General features: G+C 42.0%; 2 protein-coding genes across 2 annotated transcripts in view; one reads left to right on the top strand and one right to left on the bottom strand.

Annotated features, from left to right (window-relative positions):
* Positions 1-24,630, bottom strand: part of Dhit (Double hit) — a 216,330-nt gene that overhangs the window by 123,533 nt on the left and 68,167 nt on the right. The gene's annotated exons all lie outside the window — the stretch shown is intronic.
* Positions 5,693-24,630, top strand: part of LOC105672893 (neural cell adhesion molecule 2) — a 197,873-nt gene continuing 178,935 nt past the window's right edge. The window contains exon 1 of the mRNA XM_012368141.2: positions 5,693-7,136. Within this exon, the coding sequence (XP_012223564.1) occupies positions 7,013-7,136 (124 nt within the window). The 5' untranslated portion in view covers positions 5,693-7,012. The remainder of the gene's footprint in view (positions 7,137-24,630) is intronic.

The following is a 24,630-nucleotide window of genomic DNA, read 5'->3' as shown; positions in this document are numbered from 1 at the left end:
CTCATATGTCCTAGTTTAAAAAGCTCCAATTTCATTCTCTTGTTCATACTTACAACTGCTCCCTTTAATACTTTGAAATTAATAATTTTTCCCTCGAACCTTGACATTTTTGGTGTATCAAAATTTTATATTTTATTCGAAGTACTTTATAGCACTCGACGTGATATTTAGCTGCCTCATTCATTTCGTTAAAACCACTTCGATCAAATTCAGCTCAACGAGCTGCGCAACGTTTTATTACACGTTCTAGTATTTCAAAATATTCTGTACTCCAAATATTTTTATATGTATAATCATCTCGGTATTATTTGTCAGTGTATTATCATTCGATATCATACATGCGCAAATTTTAATAAAACTTGCACGTAAAGCGAACAACTACGCTCGAATGAACACAAACTGGGCGTAAACGCGTGTCTACTCTGGCTTGTTTCCGGGAAGGGTGAATACCGGCTAGTTACCGTTTCCATTCCCTTGGCTCGACTGTCCGGATTGACGTTGCCGTTCAAGCGCAACGCGAAATAACGCGCGCGTCCAAATGGTGGAGAGCGAAATGCACCCATGGGTGCATTCGTCCGTGAGAAATTGCGGTCTTCAACGAAGACACTTTCTCGCCGCGTCGCAGAGAATTAAAAACTCTGACAAAAGATAGAACAACGAGCGGTTGTCGCGAGAATTGTTGCAAGTGCCCGTTGTAACGCTCTTCCTCGAAGAAGATGTACCAGACGTATGGGAGCAAAATTACAACAATTTTTTCGTATCAAAAAATAAGCTGAAGAACAGCGAAAGACAATTGTTACGATTATCGCGCGGTAGTCCTTTAGCCAAAGATGATCATTGTCGATGAGATCGTGTTAGATAGCGCACTCTCAAACGGTTGATTAAATTTTTACAACATACAAAGAAATCCCTTTCTGTCTCTCATAAAGAATAGAGCATGGTATTCTCTTTGTAAGATCTATAACCAGTTTCACTTAACATAATTTAATATCCGCGCACTATAAAGCCGTCGAGGGACGCGGATAGACGCGCCTTCAAAATATGAAAAGAGGCGACGCGACTAAAAGATGGAAGAGCAATATAAATGCAGCAACGCCGCCAGCGTAATTCCGCGGCGAGTGATGTATGATGATTGCCGGATTAAACAAAGGCGGAATTGAAGAATACGTTCTGGCCAAAGGGAATATCCGAGAATTTCTCCGAGAATTTCGATATGGCCGATGCTCGAGCATACGTTTAAAATACGTTAATTTCTCGCGCGCCGAGTGATCCCGGTGTTACCACCGAGATCGATTATTCGATCGCTCATACGTGGAATTAGTACAATATTTGCTGTAATTTTATTCGGCGACCAGCAACGCCGCCATCATCGTCGCGTCCCTACGTGCAAGATTCATTTTCGATTCGCGACTCGATCATGCGTACTTACATATCGGTTCATTCTTGAATTTCTAAAGAGCATTAGGTCGTATTCTCGTTGCAGCAACCGTCACGTTCCTCGCGTGCGCGTTCAAATTCCGATCCGATTTGCGAATCGGCGAGTCCAAGTTGGTGCAGCGCGAATTGTCTACGTGGATGTCATTATTAAATCAAGATCTCATCGTCAAGTATACGCGACGGAGATTTTCCTCCCGTAATGAGACATTAAAATGTTACATTTTCATCTTTGTGTCGCGGAAAATGACGAAATTCAACTCGGCGGTTATTTCGTATTGTGAAAGAAATTCCTCGCATACCGCATAACAACACATTTCCGTGTTGCAGACGCGATACATAATTGTGATACATAATATTTGAATAGTGAAGACATTACGAGCGGTATTAAGGCCACCCGGTACGCGAATATATCATGCGTGTCTTGAAATGCATCCCGGGTCCGGAGGGGAGGGGAAAAAAAAAAAGGGAGGATTTAGAGCGCTAACGAGATTCCGCGAGTCTCATTGACGTGCACAGCGGGACGCATTGTTTCCTCCTGGGCATCTCGCCGGCATATGTGTATCTACCGAGCTCTCGCCCGTATCTCTCTCACTACGTGGATGCATGTAGGCAACGCCTATTATTATCGCTTAACGGCGGAGTGGAGAGCTCTCTCGTGCTGCGCTTTCCCTCGGTCTCACAGGTGGAACGTAGCTGCCACACGTAACATTTATCCGCGAAAAGCGAGCGAACGTGCTCCCCCGTGGTAAAACGCTTTTCGATAATAATGTCATCGGATGAGTGCGTCGACGGCATAAGTGTGTGCGTGGACGGTGAGAAGCGGAATGATAATGCGCGCGCAATAACAACGCGCACAGTGTTATTAAATGCTCCGAACGTGCAAATAAAGTCCGGTTACTAACCTGTGCTAATCCGCGCAATAAACAAAATCTTTCTCTCGTCCTCTCTCCATCTCTTTCTCTCTCTCTCCCTCTCTCTCTCTATGTATATCGTTTTCGTGTTCGCGTGACGGAATTTAATAGCTCGATATGGCGCGAGTCCATTAACTGTAGAGTTTCGCAAATTGAAGCGTACTTGAGTGTGCGCACGGCACGAGCCTTCACTAATCCATTAGCGACACATATCGAGAGTTGTTGTAGTTTCAGAAAAAAATTGGCAAAAATTTCTCTCTGTTCTATATTGGTCTATAGAATTAATAGAGATATGTTTCTCTCCCCCCCCCTCTCTCTCCATTTCTCTCTCTCTTTCGCCCTCTCTTTTCCTCTTCTCTCTCCACTCGTGCCGTGCGCGAATTGATTCGCACGACTTGACTGTAATTCACAAATCATCGGGATGTAAAAAATTGGAGCGAGTTCCGTCGTTTGTTAATATCGCTTACCGTCGGAGTAGCAAACACATTGCGCTTTCCCCTGGGCAATATATCGCACACGCGGATGTGTGTTTGGCGCTGCACTGCAGCTTAAATCCAATTTCTTTCGCATCAAATTTTCATGCTATATTATATAGAAAGATTCTCTCTACACTCCACCGCGAAGAACCCATTTGCGAAAAATTGAATCTAAGACGTTTTGCCCGCATACCGAATATTCGTACCCATCTTCGGAATTCAAATAACTGTTGCAGCGTGCGACTGTTCGCAAACAGACAGAAAATGCGTCAGGAATATGATTACTCCTTCCCTATGATTACTTTTAAGAATCTTGTTCTACAGTCGAATGCAGTTTCTGTAATATAAATATTATTTATGCTTCATTAAATAAACACAAAAACTTTACAAATCACGCGAAATTGTCTGACATAAAATCCATTTTTGGAATCCTCAATCTGAAATAATCATTGCTGAAATGCGTTATTAAAAATTTATCGTGCGTTTGAACAAAAATCGATCGGTTAACATTACTATTTAAATTTAATTAACTATTTTTATTCTTTACGCGGAGAATAGTCGAGCGCGAGCATAATCCAATATTCAAAATGAGAAAGGTCTATATCTGCAAATGAATGAGAAACACGTAACAGAGTACCTATACATTCTGCGTATTGCCTCGCACGTAGGAAGTCCAATTTTGTCCTTCAATCTCGACGATCCTCATCGCTCGCTTCCGGCAGATATAGGACGCTGCCAAGAATTCGATGGAGCATCATTTCTTGGCGGAACACTTTTAGCGTAGAGAAAGCGAGTCTCGCAACGCAGTAGCTGCATGCGAGTCTCCTTGTGCAATTGCAATATCGATCCACATATTATTTTGCATGCAGTATGATAATTATACTGCCGAAATACAATCTATGTAATTTAGATTCTATTTCGTAAATTCAGCATTTATGCAAGTATTCTAAACAGACAATTTCTAACCGCAAATTTCGGATGCTTCGCAAGCTTCATACGTTAAAATAGCATGTGTACATACTCGGCGATGGTTATTTCAAATTAAGTGTATAATTATTCACATTAACGACAACGTATATTTGACGAAAAAACTGATGTTCGCAGAATTTTTACATTTAAATTTTTTCTGCGTTACCATTTCATTACATTTTACTTTTCATAATTTGCTCTGCATTTTGTGCAATGTTTCTTGAATATGTACACGTATAATTCGACTTTTCAGTTCAGACAATGTCAGTAATACAATGAAAATATGCATGTTTCTTGCTGGTAACAAATTCCAGTCTTTGCGCAGCCATGATCTCCTTTTTTTCAAGAATTTCTCGCTGCACGCAGGAATTCCGGACGACGTTACAGGGGAATCATCTTAAAAGAGAGGAAGAGAGAGAGAGAGAGTAAGGATTAACGAGTAAAGAGGAGAACGCATAAAGAGTAGCAAAAAAGATATGTCTAGAGAGGAAGAGAAAAACAATTATATGCGACTTCTTCTCAAATGCGGCGCTTTTAACTATTTTTTTTTTTACTGCATTTTTTTATAGCTGAGAAAAAATGAGCTGTTTCACCATCTTTTACAGCTACATCCATGTATATAAATCTCTAAAAGCCTTTTCAAATCTTTAAATATTTTAACTTGTATGAATCTTTCTGAAATGACGGAAAATATTACATTCGCTCGTCTGAAATGCATATTCATACTTTTTATGATTTAAAAATTTTTGAATGATAGTAAGATCAACGTTTTGCTGCGCTATTATGTTTGAAAACAAATGTATTGTTTGCAATTGAAATTGAAAATTTGACGGTTCTATTAAACAAGAATTGCAATAACATAGAAAGGATTAGCACACAGAACTAGCGAACATCTGAATTCAATGGAGCATAAGCCGCAGCTCCGGTCGATGAGAGGGATAAAATTAACGAAAGTTCCGCGGTCCCTTTCATCTCAATTCAAAGACTCTCGACACACGTTCCTTTCTTTAGAAAACTTTCTCTATCAGATCGACTTTCGTATCGAACCCCGTTGTAGGGTGAACCGTGAAAGGATGAGGATGCAAATGGGAAACGAAGGCAAAGATTACTATGCGCGTAGCAAGAGAAAAAAAAAGATAAAGACGGAATGTTATGCAAGCCAATGCGAAAACTCGTGAGCTATAGAAAGTTGGATTCACTTGTTGCATTTTGCAAATGAAAGACCATTATGCATTTGGATCGTATATGGCATGTATATAATTAGAAGCAACACAGATAATTTGTTGTTTCGCCTCGTATCTCTCTGAATATCCAATCGGAATGTTTCTTTGATTGAATGCGATTTAAGATTATAAAGACGGAAGGGATGATAAAAACGACGCATACTGTTATGCGCTGCCAAACAACAACGCGTAAAGTGTAGAGGGCGGGCCGTGAGAACCGGATGTAACGGAGAAAAAAGCTACAGTCGCATCCAATTTCCTTTATAATGAACCGTTGCCGAGCGCGCACTTGGGCTCCAAATGACATCGCAAATTTACTCACATTCAAAATCAAGCCCTAAGCTTCCTTTCGTTCGCATTCACTCAATCTACCTCACCGCTCGACTCCTTCGATTTCGTCTCAAGGGAAGAAGTAACGTCGTGCAGAAATAGCAGAAGAGAGGAATCGCTTTATTATTCTGAAGCAAGTACTGTCAAATGAATAATTTAACAAATAAAATAACAATAAAAGTCTAAAATATCACAGAATAGAAAGTAATGAATAAAATACCGACGCCAAATAAATATATATAAAAAATTTACATTGAACAAATTCGATATTAAAAAAAATACTACAATTAACAATATTAGAAAATTAATAGTAAAGAAATGACATGAACCAGATAAAATTGATTGGAAAAGTAAAATGATGAGAAGGACAATGGAGGACTCAAGTGAACTCGTCTCTTGACAGAGAAGCGACGACCAGCATGAAGCTGATGCAGTTGCTGCCAGCAACGGCAGCAGCAGCAGCAACAGTAACGGCGAAGAGGAAGAGCGGCGCGTACGGATACGCGGCCGAGTGGAAGGGGCAGAAAGAGAGACGCCGGTCGCGTTCAATACGCATGCGAGGTAAAGCGTGTGCGCGGGCGTACAACACGAAGAGCTTTTCGATCGAGGGTGTCGGTGGTGGCAGCGACGGCGGTGGTAGCGACGGCGGTGGTGGCGGCGGCAGCGGCGGCGGCGGCGACGACGACGACGGCGACGACCCCACAACGTCGGCTGGTTCACGGCGACGCGTTGGTGGCGGCACCAGCGGAGGCCGCAGCAGGTGAGCGGCAGTGCGCGGCGGCCGCACACGGTTCGGCCCGATACAGTCGTGGAGGGAGTGCGAAATCACGCTGACGCGCATCACGTCGCTGTGCTCGAAGCGCTGAAACGTGCCGATCGAACGTGTCATCGAGGACGCGAGTGAACGGGCAAATTAAAAAAAAAAAAAAAAGCGAGAAAAAAGTTGAGACCAACGAGGTAGTGAGAGAGAACTGTTAAAGATCTTTCGAGGAAAAAAAAAGATCTTCGAGAGAAACTTGGATAACATAAGAAAAAAAAACAAGAGCGATAAAAATAAGGTTGGGAAAAAGGAATTAGAAAACCATGTGAAAATCGAAGTGTTGGTCAAGAAAAAAAAAAGGTGAAGAAGTGCAAGGAGAGGATAAGCGATATGCTTAAACGCGCGAAGGTGCCGGATACACCGAACACAGATCGTTAGTGCATTTCCGCGACGGACGAACTGCCGCGTGGTGCGTCGATCGCGCGATCGATCCGATTTTCCGATCGGAGGAATCTATCGTGCGCAATCCGCAGCCAAGAGCTACCGAGTTCGCAGTGGTCCAGCGCAGCCTCCTTCAGCGCGCCGTGCGTCGCGCGCGACGCATCACGAATTCGCCGGATCTCAGTGCTCGCGCGCGATCCGTCCGAGCAACCGGTTTCTCTCGTCTCCCGCCGGGAATCCGTTGGCAAAGGAATGAAGGATGTGCGGATGTCGCGCGCGCGATAATCGACAGACGCACCGTCCGTGCTCCGAACTCGATTAGAGCTCTCTCTCTCTCCGGGCGCGAGAAAAGGAGTTTGAGTCAGTGTGTGTTCAGACAGTGCGGGTGGATGTACGCCGACGACGTTCTCTGGTGATCGGTGTTGCTATGATCGTGCCGCGTCGGTGCTGTCACGTGGAACGATCATGATTTACCTTAGGCCGCACGACGGGAGGAGTCTGCGGTACAACGCGAACGCGAGACACTTGAATGTGCTCGTGGTGCCGCTTTTTCCGCTCTGGATTATCGGCGCGTTCTGCGTAAAGGACAGTAAGTGGTTGTTGAAAATTTCTCGTTGTATTATAGTATTCGCAGGAGCGGAATCTGCGGATCAGTCTGCTTTCTCGCTTATCGGAGCATCCGCCGATTCCTCATCAATTTTTCTTGAATCATCTGTTTATCAAGCGTGAAAGGATGAAGCAAAAATTTTACGGAGCGTTAAACAGATCTGCGTCTAATATACACTTGGATCAAGTGCTGATTCATTAACAGAACAGTTCAAGATAGACGACTTTAAGCCAGACGTAGCGTTGAAACATCTTATCTTAAATCTTAGAACATTTCGATTTTATTTTTACTGTTTTGCTTTAAAAACTATTTTTATCAGTTGAGAAATAAAACCGAAAAGTTTCAAGATTTAAGATAAGATTCACAGCGGATTTCCCTACACCTACTCTCAGCTTGAAACCGTTTACATTTGACTGCTCCATTTGAATACAAGCCTATCTATACTATATTCGTTAAACCTGTCCTGGGCGATAAGAAAAGAGCGACGAGATAACTCTTAATACAAATTTAGCACAAATCATCGCAAAGCATTCTTTCAACATCAAAACAGCGTATTTTGTAGGATAAAGTCTGTATTAGAGCTGAATTATGATCTGATATTATAGAATACGAAACATCTCACTAAAATTTCATTGTAATCCTTTCGAGATAAAATACTTTATTTGCCTGCGTTCAAGCGCGAGCTTTCGAAATTGAAACGTATAAAGCGTACAAAGAGACTGACAGTTTTACAGATTTAATTGAATAACTCTTTTTGCCTATTGCCGTTAACTACGACATGTAAACGACATTTTGCGTCGGCTCGCGCCAATCCATCCATCGAACCCGGACGCGCTTAGGAATATTTTAACACCAGCGGATCAAAGGCACTCTTCTCTTTGACGGTAGTTTCGGACGGTAGTTGGTTTCCGCGCCAACCGGGCCGTCGATGGATCCTCATCCCCTCCTTCCTTCCCGATGTTTGTATATCGGTGACACTGCGGCTCGTTTACCGTCACTTAGTTCGCCGCCCCCGTCGGTCATCCGCAAATACGGCAAACGCGCGACATAACATAACGTTGCCGAGCGTCGCCCTTGTACGTATCATCGCGTCCTCTAAAAGCGACACAGTTGTCGGTTCATCGTCACGCGAAATGAAATAGTCTAAGAAAGAAGGAGAGAGAGCCGGAAAAATTGAGAAAAAGAGAGAGGAAAGAAAAATTCTCTGAACGATATGGGAGTTGTGCAACGAAGGCCGCTCGGAAGTGCAGCTATCCCGGAATGCGACGAACCAAGTTTGACGAACGCGCGGGCGCGCGTAACTGTGTCGGATCAAACTTTGCTCTTTGACACAGGACTCCATTGTCCCGTGGATGGAAACTCGGGGGAAGTAAATTCCCATCTTAATCCGGCGACGGAAGAGAAGAGATCTCGTCACTCGCGCAATGTGCTCGCTCCCACTGCTGTTCGGCTACTGTCGCAGTCTGCGTATCGTCGTTGCAATTGCAATGCTTGCTGCACGCGAGATTGATCGAATAATTGTTGTAACGTCGTGCTCCGGAAAGCTTCATTGCAAATGAAGCGCTATCGTAGTGACAACGCGAGAGAAATTTATAACTTCCGCGGAGGTGTTTCATTGGAATGAAAGATATTAGCGCGTCCCACGGAGTAAACGGCGGAGGTGTTAATGATACCAAAGTGTGACCGAGGGGTGGCTGAAAGACTCACTAGATCGTCGTGATAATCTTAACGGCCTCGCCATTCAAATTTCCTCTACTGTATAATTTTAATTAACGACTCGGGGAATGTCGAAAATTAATTAGAATTTACTCAATAAGATCTTAGAATATTTATCTGAATTTGCCCAATTTCGCCTTAAGTCGCAATTCTTGTTGAGAATTTTACGATCTCTTTATATATCAATAAACATCTGATTAATTAAACAAAATAATTAAATAGATATCAAAATTTTAAGAAAATTATGTTCACAAAATTAGGTAAATTAAAATAGTCGGTATTATTTTGAAGTATTAACATATAAGATATTGCGTGTATCTTCTTGTTAGAAAAATTTTGAGTCAAGAAAATGTATTGTTTTAACAGAAAAAGTTAACTGCAATAAATTGCAGCATATTTCCGGCTAAAATTGAACGCGGCATCCGCACACACACTTGTTACGTCGCGCCGAAGATAAGCTTTCTGCTTTACTGTGGAACGTTGTCTAACGGAAGAGAATCGAGAAAGACCGTAGTTGGCTTCTAGCGAGACGATAGAATACGCCACATACGAGGATGGCCGGGTGGAGACGATTGGCTCCTCTTAGTTGGTATTCAGTTGATTCCCCTGGTCGAATATATAGGCGCGCATCGTCGTTGCTTACAAAGGAACGCGCCGGCGAACGGCGCTATTCGGTGCACGAGATGTTCCGTTTTAGCAGGCAGTGTCGACCGAGTCGAAGATAAACGGCTGCGGCAAAGCGCGGGACTCCAAAGAGTCGAGGAAACCTCGTTTCCGTGTGTGTAATCGAGATTTAATGTCGAGTCGATTCTCTCTCTCTCCGTCCAAAAATAATACATTGAAATTTATTTTGTATCATCAAGCACACTGCGCGGCGTTCACGATGTCGGTTAATTACGGCGCACCAATTATGCAATTTAGCAAGGAGTGAAGTAGTCATTGAAAAAAGAATATGTTCCGTTGTTTTAAGTACTCCCGCGGTTGCATTCACGGTGAGAGTTCTCAAGCTGAGACTCTAAGAATCTCGGTTTTAACCCCTCAGGGGTTCTTTGCGGTGAAATTTTGTCCGCTTAAAACTCGTCTCTGTCTGACTGGATTTTTCATAATAACAGCTTAAAGTCATCGTTGATAATCTTGTTTCATACTGCCATTTCACTTTATCTTCTTGCGCTATTTGCCATTTGTCGCAGCTAAACGATATCATCCAAAATTTATATATCGCCGTCAAACAACAACAAATTATTTCTATTCAATAACCTGATGTGTATCTACTATCAATTAGTTCCGCCAAGCCTAATGATCGGCCTCACTGATTCGCAGCATGCGAATTTACATGCGTAAATGTTCGTCAAAGCGTTGCGCGTACGCGTACGCGTTAATATCTCCCACGTCACGACGAACGATAAATTCGGCCGAGCTTATTTACCCCAGCGGTGATTAATTCTAGGGCGGATCGAAATTTGCTGAAATGGCAACAGGCACCCCCTTCCCACCCCCTCCACACGGATCCCGCTTTGTCATAAGTCAAAAAGTTACGACAAGCCGCGCTACTACACGTTTATCATCGCTAACGGTTCTCGCAACTCATCATACAGACGGATCACGTCACGGCGTCATGCCGGGAGTTATAGTGTTTCCAGCGGCAGCAACAACAGCAGCAGTTCATCCTCTCGACAAACAGATCTCCGTCTAGCGACCGTTATGCGCCCGCCCGAATTTTAAACCGAGCTTTACTCGCCGCCGGACCGGTTACGACGTAAGAGGTCGATCCTCCGTTTAACGTCGCGCTGAAAGAACGCTTTCTAAAACACTTTCGGCAAAATCTCATACGTGCTCGAGAACAGAGCTAGCTCGATGATCGATCGGCACTCGAGCGCGTGCAGGAGCGTTCTATTCTTACGCTCTAATTCTACACTAAGATGCTTTTACACACCGTGCTATAGATTTCTTGTCTTTGTTTCATTACGTGCTTTCTTTCGAGTGAAAAAAAAACGCGCCGCTGCTCTATATTACAAATATTTTTCGTATATCTGATCGTTCTAATTTACTTCCGTGGTACACTCGATAAATCGTTGTCCGTAAAAAGTGCAAGGGTAAAAGTAATATGATGTAGATTGACGTTGCTTGAGCTGAACTGATATTAAACTCGAAACGCCGTTTTTGTTAAATTGTATGCTGAATTGCACGCTCTGTATGCAGCATTCATACGAAATTCTCGATTTTATTTTTAGATAACAGTTCTGTCCTATATATTGTTTTTTTCTCTCTCGAAACACATAGCAGAATGAGCGTCGTAGTTTTATTCAATACGATTATCGATATCGTTGTTTCGCCTATGTAATACGCGTTTTGTCATAAAACGGTTACAAAATGAACGATTAATTTGTTCGAATTGCAGCGATTTATCTGCCACTCGCGTTTAGAAATCTGACATCTGAAGAAACGCATATCATTCAACTGATATTTGTATAATCTAGCATTTCACGTGCGTGGAATAAAATATTCTGTATTCTTTCGCGTAAAAATAACCGCACGTATAAAGCTCTTGTTTATATAAAAAGACAGACGAGAATTTTCTCATTGAACTTTTCTAAGATTTTCTGAGATTCCTGCCTCGTCGCAGCTATATACCTTTTCACGAGCACAGAGGAGTACATTTAATAGAGCGCGAGATTAAGATCGCATCGAAAGCACCGGAAAACGGTCGTCGACGGACGATTGCGTTATCGACAACGCGGTCAGCTGTTAATCGAGCACCCGTCGCGAACCGTGTAGCGCGGTCCACAGGATGAAATATGGCACATTTCTTTTTCTGTGTCCACGGTCGATGATAAGTTTCGCGGACAGCGGACATTTTCAACCGGCAACACTTCACGACTCGGGGAACTTTCGTCTGTTGAAACAGTCTCGCTGGCTTCACCGCGGGAGATTTGCTGGAATCAACCCCAATCTCTCTTGAATTTTAACGACGGTAGCCGTGTGAGCGCCCGTTACGAGCGCACCGCTGCGTACATATCATATGTGCGATTTTAAGCGTCATGCGGCTTGACTGACTCTCATACGTCAGTCGTATACTTCACTCCGCTCCTTTATGACACGAAGTGCTTGGTGCGAGCGTAGGTGCCGTTGCGGATATGCTTGTCATTTATGAAAGTGACATAAAACGATACGCGTAGACGCCCGAGACGGAACAGTTTACCTCAAGTCCACACGTGCGCGCGTGCGCGCGCGCGCCACATGCGATTTTTACGTTTTTCGCTGAGATTATTAGCGCGGCTGCGTCAGCGCTTTTAATTCTCACTCATGGAATCAAAGCGGGCCGTGTCCTCGGAAATTAAACTCCATGTGCCACAGTTGTCGCAGGATATATTAAAAATGAGAGCCGTGTAACATAATCAAAAGAACGGCGAGAGTATTAACGTTTTTTCCCGTGCATATCCATATTACGTACGTATGAGAAATTTCAGCCAACTAATTGGCATGTATGCGAAATTCCTGTTACATGAAGCGTAATGAAAAATGATAACATTGGCATTAACATCGCATATCGAATTTTGTTCTCAATTAAAGAGAGAGAAACTTTTTCAGTTACACATATATATGAGGCCGACCCTAATCGATATTTACTCATGTTGACAAGCCAATTGCCATTGTTGTCGATATTTAATTGTATTGCCATTTTTCAGATTGAAAATTGCCTCGCGCGATCCGCTACAACACAATATAATCAACAAAGGTGTGTGTATTGATATTTAGAAACTCTTTGTCGTACTGGTAAAAATAATTTCAGATAATTTATGGTAAAATTTTCCGCACAAAAATTGCTTTCCGATTTCGAAACCGATGACGCAAGACGTCTGATTGTATCACGTCGCGACCCTGCGGCTGAATTCGCCGTCGTGCAGAGAAAGCGTGGAAGTCGATTAATCGACCTCATGCATGTGTCGGCGGCGCCCGGCGAGAAAACTGTCAAGTTGAAACGTTATCACTGTCAGCCACAGCGGCTATAAAAATTAGTTTTATATGGGCGTTATCGATTTTCCATCGTAACACACGGACGACATCTTTATTACGGGAAAGATCGAGTTTGCACCCGCAAGTTATGGATGTAAAAAATTGTTTAAGCTCTCCGTGTGTCATACGCTGAGGCGAAATTCACGCGCGCTATTTATTCTTATTGCGCTCGGCTCATTGAAATTCAATGCAGGTCCTTGAATTGCGCAGCACAGCGAATAGAACAACGCTTCTCGTTCTCGCGTCCGGATGGTTACACACAATGTAATATTAGAATTATTGTCTCTATTGTACGAAAAGATAGACCAATTTCTTTTGGTTTTGCTCTTACGCCTGAAAAGAACATATTTTTGCTACTTCCGCACCTTTAACAATATTAATGGTTTAGAAAACGGGAGAAGACTTTTTCGTGACTTTTACAGTTTTTTTATTTAGAACTTTTATATATATATGTCAACGTGATATTGTAGAAAAAATATTAGACGGGCGTAGAAAAATCAGTTTTCTGTCGGTCGAGTAAAAAATATGAAAATTTTTTATAAAACTGATATTATTACAAATGTTGTCATCAAGAAAATTATTTTATGTATCGCATTAATTTTCCACAAAAGATTATAATAAAAAAAATTTTTTTATTTACCAAATAAGTTTGTGCGATATTGTTTAAAGCAAAATTTTATTCTACACAACAATAAGCCGGAAAGGAGGATGTCAAAAATAGGTCGATTTTGGCTCATGATGTGGAACCAAAACTACAAATGGTTTCTTATAGATTTTATACCGTAGAATCACGTGGTAAAGTCCGATTTTTTCTAGACAGCGAGGAAAATACGGAAAAATTGAAAAAAAGACCATGAAAAATGCAATTTCCCGTATAAAAACACATGTACTTATGGATGTACTTGAGTGAACAGAAGTGTATCCAAGCTTTTATTACTTTTACTTCAAGCAATTATTATATATATCTGTTCGAGAGAGACGCGTCTCATGCAAGAGAAATTATAATATCTAATTGTCAATATGGCAGCGCTGTCAGAGCAATCATTGACGTCGTACAGTCAGAGAATAGCCGCCCAATCATCCCCTTGCTGAGTATAAACTCCAAGCAATTCTTATATCTCTTCCAGAGAGACTCGTCTCGTGCAATAGAAATTATAATATCTAATTGTCTATATGGCAGCGCTGTCAGAGCGATCATTGATGTCGTACAGTCAAAGAATAGCTGTCCAATCATCCCCTTCCTGAGTATAAACTCGAAGCAATTATTATCTCTCTACGACAGAGACGCCTCGCAAGAGGAATTATAATATCTAATTGCTTGGAGTTTATACTGAGCAAGGGGATGATTGGGCGGCTATTCTGTGACTGTACGACGTCAATAATCGCTCTGACAGCGCTGCCATATGAACGATTAGATATTATAATTTCTCTTGCAGAAGACGAGTCCTTCTGGAACAGATATAAGAATTGCTTGGAGTTTATACTGAGCAAGGTGATCATTGGGCGGCCATTCTCTGACTGTACGACATCAATGATCGCTCTGACAGCGCTGCCATATAGACAATTAGATATTATAATTTCTCTTGCACGAGACGAGTCTCTCTGGAAGAGATATAAGAATTGCTTGGAGTTTATACTCAGCAAGGGGATGATTGGGCGGCTATTCTCTGACTGTACGACGTCAATAATCGCTCTGACAGCGCTGCCATATGAACAATTAGATATTATAATTTCTCTTGCAGAAGACGAGTCCTTCTGGAACAGATATAAGAATTGCTTGGAGTTTATACTGAGCAAGGTGATCATTGGGCGGCTATTCTCTGACTGTACGATATCAATGATCGCTCTGACAGCGCTGCCATATAGACAATTAGATATTATAATTTCTCTTGCACGAGACGAGTCTCTCTGGAAGAGATATAAGAATTGCTTAGAGTTTATACTCAGCAAGGGGATGATTGGGCGGCTATTCTCTGACTGTACGACGTCAATGATGGCTCTAACAGCGCTGTTATATTGACAATTAAATATTATAATTTTTCTTGCATGAGACGCGTCTCTCTCGAACAGATATAATAATTGCTTGGAGTAAAAGTAATAAAAGCTTGGACACATTTGTGTTCACTCAAGTACATCCATAAATACATATGTTTTTATACGGGAAATTGCATTTTTCATGGTCTTTTTTTCCATTTTTCCGTACTTTCCCTGCTGTCTAGAGGAAAACGGACTTTACCACGTTCTACGGTATACAATCTATAAGAAACCATTTGTAGTTTTGGTTCCACACCATGGCCCAAAATCGACCTATTTTTAACATCCTCCTTAGCTTCCCGTCTTGTAATGGCTAATTTACAAACGCATGGCACATCTGTCGATGGAACAGATCAATCATCGTAATGCAGCTGCATGCATTTCAGATTCTCAGACTCAGCACGTATTCAGCTGTGACACGGAACACCCTTAAAATCAGCCTAAAGGCTGCACTGCTCGTGTGCAGTTTGCTCTAAACACGGCTAATGGATTGGATCCATTGGGTGTGATATCGGACTTTGCTGATATCGAATCTGCGTGCGCGCGCAAACGCGCGTAACACTGCAGTCGATTAATCGACACCGTGTACGACACTGCCAGGGACAACATTGCCTGGTTTTACGATCAGCGTGAGTCGAACAGCCTGTCCCTGCTAGCAGATATCTTAGACGTATTTTGGCGCGCATCGCCGTCATCCTGGCGAACGTTAATCCTCGCAAATGTGATAACAATCGAATAATTCCTCGCTGCTTGATATTGCGGTATAACGTTGCGTGCTAGAAGTCGCAATATTCGAACGACGATACGATCGCGCGAATCGTCCTACCAGCCTTTACGAGTCCCGTCGTAATAGTGCGAACGATTTCAGAGCAACGCGGTCTACGACTTCAAATATGCAATACACATAGAAAATTGTCTTTCGAAGCGCGATATTCTTCGCGCGGCTGTAATTTCCACGAGCGTTTTCCCTGGTGATTTCGCCGATCGCTAGTAAATTTCACGACTGCTTATATAGCATTTCTCGGAAAGGCAACGGCGGCAATAATGCAAATGGACCTCGAACTGTGAATTGAGCCTGTCAGTATATCGCGAAACGTTATTAAATTCCCCGCGTCGAGCGCGCTCTTCGCTAACTTTCGATAACTTCGTTTAAAACTCCAGTAATCGTTTAATGCCTGTGTTATCTGCTGGTTATCGAGTTGAAATACTTTCGCGAATGGACGCTCGCTGGGCTATCCATCGGACGATTGTCGAAGCAAAATCGTACTCGGGGCGAACACAGCGCATGTCGCGATAGCGCACAGCGCGAGCGATTAAAAACAAGGAAATTATAAAAGAGAGCGGAATAATTACAAAAATTAGGGATTGCTTTTCTCAAGTTTTCAATGCTGCGCGCCGTGTCTGATGCTCTGCGATAAACATTGCAGAAAATACACTCCCTTTACACTTGAAGCAGCATCGAGATGTTTTTCGCAATTGCAAAGCATTAAATTCACTTGATGGAATTGTCCGCCGTAACAAGTACGCTGCCGGCGTTGCAATTAAGCGAATTAACTCGTAACATGTCGAGGAGGGAAAACTAAGTTGCTGCGCGCGCGTTACGCGAGCGATTGTTAGTATGCGATAATTTCATTTTGGCAACCTCAATAATTGTACCGTTCCCCGCGCATTAATGTCTTTTATATAGTTGGGCAAAGTACTCGCTGTCATGAGTAGAACGGTTTTGAAATTAACTCGTAATACGACGAGAAATCCAATAACTTCTCATCGACGCGCGGAACTACTCTCCCGTCGAGTTCTTCACTACTCGACAATTTTCCACTTAAACAATCGCAGTCGTAGCTTCATCTCCGCGCTGGCTAATTCCCGCAGTGTGCTGACAATTCTTCGTAATTTCATAAAATCTATCCAAGTGCAATTTTGTTTTATTGACAGTGTGACAGTCAAGCATTATCTCGTTAATCAAATAACGCACTAGTTGGCCAATTTACTTAATGTGGATGACAAGCTTAATAAAGATATTTATCTCTCAGTAAATGTTCTATAAAAGTTTCAACACAAGAAGATCATTATCGATGTGTTAAGTGGCGATTGAATGTCAATAACTTGTCGCGCGTTATACTCGTACTTCTATTAATATATTACACGAAAGTTATAAAGAGAAGGAGAGAGAGCAAAAGAGAGAGAGAGAGAGAGAGAGAGAGAGAGAGAGAGAGGAAGAGAGAATGAAGAAGCGGGTAACGACGACGTGGAGTGTCGCGTAATTGGAACATAATTGGTATCGAAGCATGCCGCGCTAACACAAACTTCTATCGGACGTATAAAATCCTGCCAATACACTTTATTGCTCGCTAATTATTATACGCAATTAATGGGCGCTTGATGAAAATACCAGACGCAGTTAGCGATCCCAGCGACGTTTCTTGTAATACAACAACGTGTGTGTATCTATATGTTTATAATCATTGACGCCCTTTCCGAAATACCGCATTTTAATAAACCCAATTCAATTACGTCCGATTATTCAACAAACACTGAATTACCGCGCGAGATACGCGATTTTATCGTCGCTGATAATAAATCAACCGCAGCGGCCGGGGCTGCGAAGCATGAAAGATGCATTTACTCTTAAAAGAGACGAATACTTTCTCAACGGGCTGATAGAACATTACGAGCACGGTCGACCCCGCGGGATCCCCATCCATCCATCAGCAACTTTTCATAAAACAATGCCCTCTTGCTCGCTCGTAAGAGCACCCTTAGCCGAGAGCCTCTCTACTTAATCGCCGGATATAAAAGCGGACCTAAACAGTTTGCGCAGGCACGTTGTAACCGTTGCTAATTTAGCGGTGCGGGCGCCGTCAAACGATGAATATTACACACCTGGCCGTGATCCAAACCTGCTGCTGCGGCTGCGCGATTATCCGCGATGTTTGCGCAAGGAAAAATCCGTTTTCTATAGTAGCGCTCATAAAGCTCAAATATAAAAAGTATATGTATGTACGATAAAATATAACGAGACATAAAAGTAAAACACATTATTAGCGTTTAACTACTATGATCTACTTATCTATCTTTTTTATCTTTTAATTGTGTCTGTCTTATAATTAATTGCTTCCAATTATTATATAAGATGCTTGTAATTTTTTAATTTAATATTGTACGTATGCTAAATTCTCTTTTCCTTATATTTTATTTTTATAACTCGTTTTCTTCCGTCATGACACCTACATATTTCTCGAGTAGTCTAGGTCAACGATCATACGTGCTCTCCAAGGACACGAAAGTATCCCGTCGAAATATATGTACTTCCTTTTATCCATTTATTCGGGTGCTTTAGTCATCCAATTGCTCCCGTGACATGGGAAGAGCGAGCGACTTTGCCACTTAGGGGCGTATGACGACACGAGACGACCTGAGGCGGTGCGCTATCGATACTCTCGCAATCTCTGCGTAATATTCGCCTAACTTGAGATCCGTAAAGTTTAGAATTAAAGGCAGCGAGCGGAAATTCGTGTGATCAATTATGTATACTATTCTGCGATACATACGATCCACGGATACGTAGCCATGATATTATTCGGATTTTGTTGTACGTGATATTAGTATATTGTGCGATTATTTTTGTACGAAACTTACATATTAAATCAGATTGTTTTGTTCTTTGTAATCCTAAAAAAATTCTTTTAAAGTTAAAATTGATTATATTGTATATATATAATACACGCATCATCTACGCAAAGCATAAAAAAATTTTGTTACAGTGCATTTTATTTCCCAGTGTTTTCTAGAAATGCGAAAAGTATAATTCACATCCTCCGAAGGCTATTTCCAGGTTTCGTGAAAGGTGTATAACCCGTCATCGATTCTCTCTCGATATAGAACGTTGGAAGGGTTATACTTCATACTCGACGTCGATCGCATTTCCTTTATCTCCTGTCCGAGATCGCAAGTCGTCGAGCGACGGGGCTGCGTTGCAGCCCGCATCGCCGATAAGCCGCCGATAATTCCAATCAGTCGCACTGGGGAAAAGCGTCACCAACGATTTCCTATCGCGTTACCGCGTACACGATCCGCGTTCAACGACCCGTGGGAGATATTATTCGGGTGCGCTTATGTCACAAACGTACGGGGAAAAGCGGTGTCTCACCATCAGCCCTAATCTTGGCAATCTTCATATCCTGTAAGCACTCGAGAACTCGGTGGTTTGGAGGAAGGAGGACCGCGAAAGGTGCTTACTCGACTGATGCCGCTATCGCGTTACGGGTTACAGTAGCGACCGCAGTAGCGCGTTGTATTAGTCTGAAGTGTCCTTAGCCAGCCTTTACCTATACCCTAGACGAGCGTAAATTACGATAAGGATGCTGCGCGCGCACGGGTTTGCCAGCGCGTACGAGTTATCGTCGTGTCGCACCCCTTTTACGAACCCAGCATGCTTCTCGGCACGGCGCGTCGTGGCGTCTCGCCTTCTCGTCTCGTCGTCGTCGTTTTCGACGACGTTTCTTCAACGTTGGCGAAACTTTTCGACATCGTTTCCACAATGTTCCCGATGAGAATCGCCTCTCAGGTCGTAAAACGTTATTGAATCTCCAGGCCTTTTCGAGCTTTGGTGAAGCCCGAGGCTTTACAATGAGGCGACGAGCTGGGAATGACAGGTTACACTCGAAAAAAGAGCGTAATCAATTCGATTGAGATTTTATTAAAGTAATCGACAATTTTGATTTCCGATGATTGCGTGATTTTGATAAATGTGCGTTACTTCAATGTGTGAGAAGTTTACCAAAAGCGTTTCCGCAACGCTGAGTGCGAGTCGCCACCTCAGAGTTTATTCAATCTTTGAGGCTTTTCTAGCACGTTAAAGCTCAAAAAGATAAAGTCAACTGTAAAATTGGTAGATTCAACACAACACAGGCGGTTTAATAAAAGGATTTCGTTAACTCTCTTGGAGTATCAGAAGTTCATATATATATAATACTGGAACGTTCTATAAATTTTCTCACACAGTGCATGAAAAGCATGAGATTTATGGACGGCCCGATTTAAAACAAAATGCAAACAGTATAAAGAATACGTAGGAAAGCGAAAGTATATCCGGTAGTAGACAAATGAATATAGGATACAATAAAACCACAATTTATCGTTTTTCGATAAATCCCGCCTCACGTGTGTCGTCCATATTTTTGAATCTCAAAACGGCTTTTCTAGCTTATTGTTTCCAGCTTTTACGTTATTTACTCGCGTTAATCGTCTCTAACCATCCCTTCAGCGCGAGATCGTTTGATGGAAGTTTCGTGAACCCGCGATTACCCTAAGGTGTGAGGATGAATATACGAGGATTCGCGGATGTAGCGGCATCAGTGCTCTGTATAATTAATAGAAGTACTGGATTGCCAGTTAGCACGCGACCAATCTTCTCTTAACAAGCACATATTACGATAATAGCCTCGTCTGAAGTCTTAATGCGGCCTAAGTATTCCTCGAAGTTAGGCGTAAAAGTTAGTACCTAACCAGCGCCGGCGCTATTATTGCGCCGCGCTGCCTGGTTGCTTTGCCATTCCCCGCCTTGCTTAGCTAATGAGCCGAGCGCGTGTCCTCTACTTTCGATGAAAACCAAGTTAGTTTGGCTCTCTCCTCTAGCCTCGTCTCCGCGGCCCCCGCAAACTCTACGACTGTTCAGTGCGGTGAGCGACGAGTTCTGAAAGTGAATTTACGCAATCGCGAAGTTTGCGAGAGATTTCCACGCGGGCGAAGGTCGCCGTAAGAAATCGCCGGCAAGAGCGCTTACCCACACAGCTCGGAAATGCACGCCGCCGGCTGTGTACTTACCTAAACCACTTCCGCGGAAGACTTATTATAATAATTCATTTGCGTGTACGACGCTAATCGCGATAATTTCCCCCAGTCGTTCTGCGGTAGCTGTTTGCGGTTCCCAAAGAGAGATCGCTACGAATGCACACGTGTCATCTCTGTGCAATATGTTTTAGAGCATTCTATTCTCGCGAGAGATGCGGTGAACGATTTCAACTGCTTATTATATTAAAATAATAGATAATTTCAGACATACACATACAATTTCCGTCACAATAAAAATTAAATTTACGTGAAGTTTTATTTCGCATAAAAGTAAAAATGTGCATGCGCTGTTGCGCCATCGGGATTTATAAACAAAACGCAATTACGCTGGTTTATACTCGTTCACGAAGTAACTGGCCACATCGGGACACCGAGGGTTATTCGACGCGAAATGTTGACGGATTTACGGAACTGCATTACTTGTTTTGATATGGAAATTAATCCGTCGTGGATTTTCCTGGTCGCCGGACGGTTACTACTGATTCGGTCCGCGGATTCCCCCGCGCGAATTCCGTATAAACAAATTTATGTAGTCGTGAAGTTGACGATACGACGTATCCGCCGTGCGCTGGAAGTCGCCACAAAACATCATTAAGGACAATACTTATATTTTCAACAGGAAATCCGCCGACCATAATTTTTGCCGCGAACGCGATTCCCCCCCTTTTCGCTGCCTGCCGCCGTTTGCCTGACTGAAATGCAATTTGCGGTATATGTAATTGTAGATTTGCGGTATGAAAATGTAATTGTAGATCCGAGGATTATCTACGTGCGCGCGGAGCGGGATTCCCTCGGTACGACGCTGTTTTTCTCCGCTCTTTCTCGCGCTGCTGCTCACGATATATTCCACCCAGGAGTAAGAATATAATCCTTGATGAGACCCGGTAATGAATTTATTCGCTCGCGTGACAGAGGAGGACAGAGAGATTGTCGAAATGCACGTCTCTACTTTCGATGGAAATCGAATTAGTTCGCGGCGGGCGCGCAGCATAGCGCGAATCGCTCGTCGCAAGAGATAGTTTCGTTCGTTTGGTCGCGAGTTCTGCCGGTTCTGCAAGTGAATTTGTGCAATCGCTAAGTTAGCCGTACGTTCCGCTCCCCGAGAGCGGAAGAAATCGTTAAGAACCGTACTTAGCCTTTCGACGAACTTTGGCAACTCCGTTCGAAACTTTTTCGCGATTGAGTTAATTTCATAGTCGAAGCGTGATCTCGCTTCGCGCGATACTGCCGCTTCCGCTATTTGTTAAAAGTATATACGTGTCGTGCTCGCATAACGGATGAAAAAGCACAACGTATATAGGCAAAAATTTTAATATATTTAATACATGCAACGACGTGTTAACAAAATTTAATACAATTATTATATTACTTGTTATATTAATTTTTCGTAATATAATAGAAGCAGATGTGCGCTGTAAATTTATTTGTATAATTTATTTGAAAATTATGTACGTATGTTGCGATTTTATGATAAATTATCTGTGTAATATTTCGATAAATTGAATCAAATATAAAATTTATTCTCTACAGAAAATTTTTGGCAAATTTAATCTTTAATTTAATCTGGATAATAGCTGCACTAAAGTGCGATATATTATTCTAAAAGATACATTAAATTATAATATATTGATTTACGTTTGATTTATAATTTGGAAGGAGAAATATGAATAATCATATACGCCAATTGGCATGTATTAGCAGTGACATTGTTCAATCGCCCGTTGATGCCGGGTGGAGGTCAAATTAGCAAGATCGTAACGGACGATAAGATACCTTTCACTGGCATACGTGGCGTTTGAACAGCACGAGGACATCGGCTTGCATCTGCGAAGGCACCGGTTAAGTGGTGTGGAGTGAAATGTAAACGCCGCCATGGGTACTTCGAGGTCGTTTGCACCTTGTGTACCTTGCCTCACCTCACTTTAGACGAGCAATCGTGTCACTCTCGTGTGATATTATTTAGGTGATACGGATTCTGCTACTAGATTTATAAAACTATGCAAAATGTTCTTTTTAAGAACAAAATAATCCATTGATTTTTTTTCAGAATTTTTCAGATTTTCAGATTTTTTATTTTTTTTTAATACCGATAGACTCTTATACGTTGTTTATTTATTTTTTCACATCTGACAGCAAAACCTTTTTAAAATTGCTATATGGATTTATTGTATTTTTAAAAGTGATAATTCTTTTATATTTTTTGTAAAAACATAATATTTTTCAAAGCATTTATTTTTAAAAATCTCTTACCAAAATATATGCAAAAAGAAATAACAGAATTGCATATTAGTCTTTATTTACGTCACGTTGATCCTATTTACTTGACAGAATGTCAAAAACGTTATTTAAAAAGCAAAGTTAAAATTGCTTTCCAACTTTGTTCTTTAAGCATATTTTGCAACCTGTCTTTAAAAGCAAACAATCTGCTTGTGCAGTTATTATGGTTTTCAAGTTTTATCCACCGTTCAACTCGCGCGGATCTGGATTTAATAACCGCTGTTTCAAACTATAAATACGGTGCAGAAGATTATAAAATCTTAACCATACCGCTAAGTATACTGTAAATAAACTGTTCTCTACAAATCGCAATCTTTTTTCTTATTTTTCTATAATTTAAAGTGAGCGGTGAATAATGTTACATTATTTCACGGTGCAGTTTCACGGTGCAGTGTCTATAGCATAATAGATTACAGTCTTTTTTTTCTTATCGATAATATTCTCGAATAAAGTTAGTAGAATATTAACAATTTCAACTTTTATTACTAAATACTTGTAAAAAGCACAAATATAATATATAATAAAAAAGATAGTATACCAAAAACAAAATTATGCAGTAATAATCTTCAATCAACCAATTATTAGCGCATATGTGCTTTCTAAACTATAATACATAAATATTCGAATAACGATTTATAGAAAATAGTAAGAAAATAAGCTTTACATAACTCAATGGAAAGCTAAAGATCGCGTTACGCGGGAAAGGACTTATGATGAGTCGAAAGAAAATGTAACCAATGTACCGGAGGGCTTGAAACACGCAGCACCTGACCGTTGCAACGGCGCTACTACTTGTCGAGTGCAAGGACCTTTACCGAGTAACTAACTCAACAGAAGGCCAGACGCGCTCGACGTCATGCCCGACTGTGGAGCTTGGGCGGCGTTTGTCAGCGGTCTAACGACATCGACTTTAACCTGCAAACGCCGTTGCGCAGCTGTGTAGATGACGTCAAGCGTAATGTAAACGTTGTGACGGCTGCCGTTTTCGACGTGTTTCCCCGATCATCGTTCCTCGTTGAATGACGTGTTATCGCGAATCTGTGCCGAAAGAGCGACATTTGCGATTTGCGCGCATCTTGGAGCGCGAATACGTAAATTACGCGAGCTGACGGTACCTTCGTTTAGACGCGAACATATTTCGTCCATGTAAAAAACGCGCACGTGCGGTACATCGTATTTTCCGGGCGCGACGTCGTCCGGATAGAACCAACGACCCTGCCGTCGAGTATAAGCGTCGCGCGACGTGGGGGCGTGTACCTATGTAAATCACCGCTCGCTCTTGGCGATAAAACCTTGGTCGTGCAAGGATTGTAATTATCGTAGGTGATATTGCAATTTCAACGTTGCGCTGATGAGCGATCGTCACTCACTAAATAGAATGAGCGAGAAAACGTAACATTGAATTAAGATAATGATTTGACATCATGATTTAACGAAACGTTTCCTGAAAAGAGATATCTACGTTATAATTATTAATTTACAATTATTTTGTAACGTTTAAAGCGCGTGCTATTTTGGGCAATTTATCGGATTTATCATCGAAATTTCGCAATCAAAGCATTTTGCTGTCACAAACATCAGT

The sequence above is a fragment of the Linepithema humile genome, chromosome 4 (genome assembly GCF_040581485.1).
Source record: "Linepithema humile isolate Giens D197 chromosome 4, Lhum_UNIL_v1.0, whole genome shotgun sequence".
NCBI classification, from domain to species: Eukaryota; Metazoa; Arthropoda; class Insecta; order Hymenoptera; family Formicidae; genus Linepithema; species Linepithema humile.
Note: the sequence above shows the minus strand (reverse complement) of the source record. Positions and strands in the feature narration are given on the sequence as shown.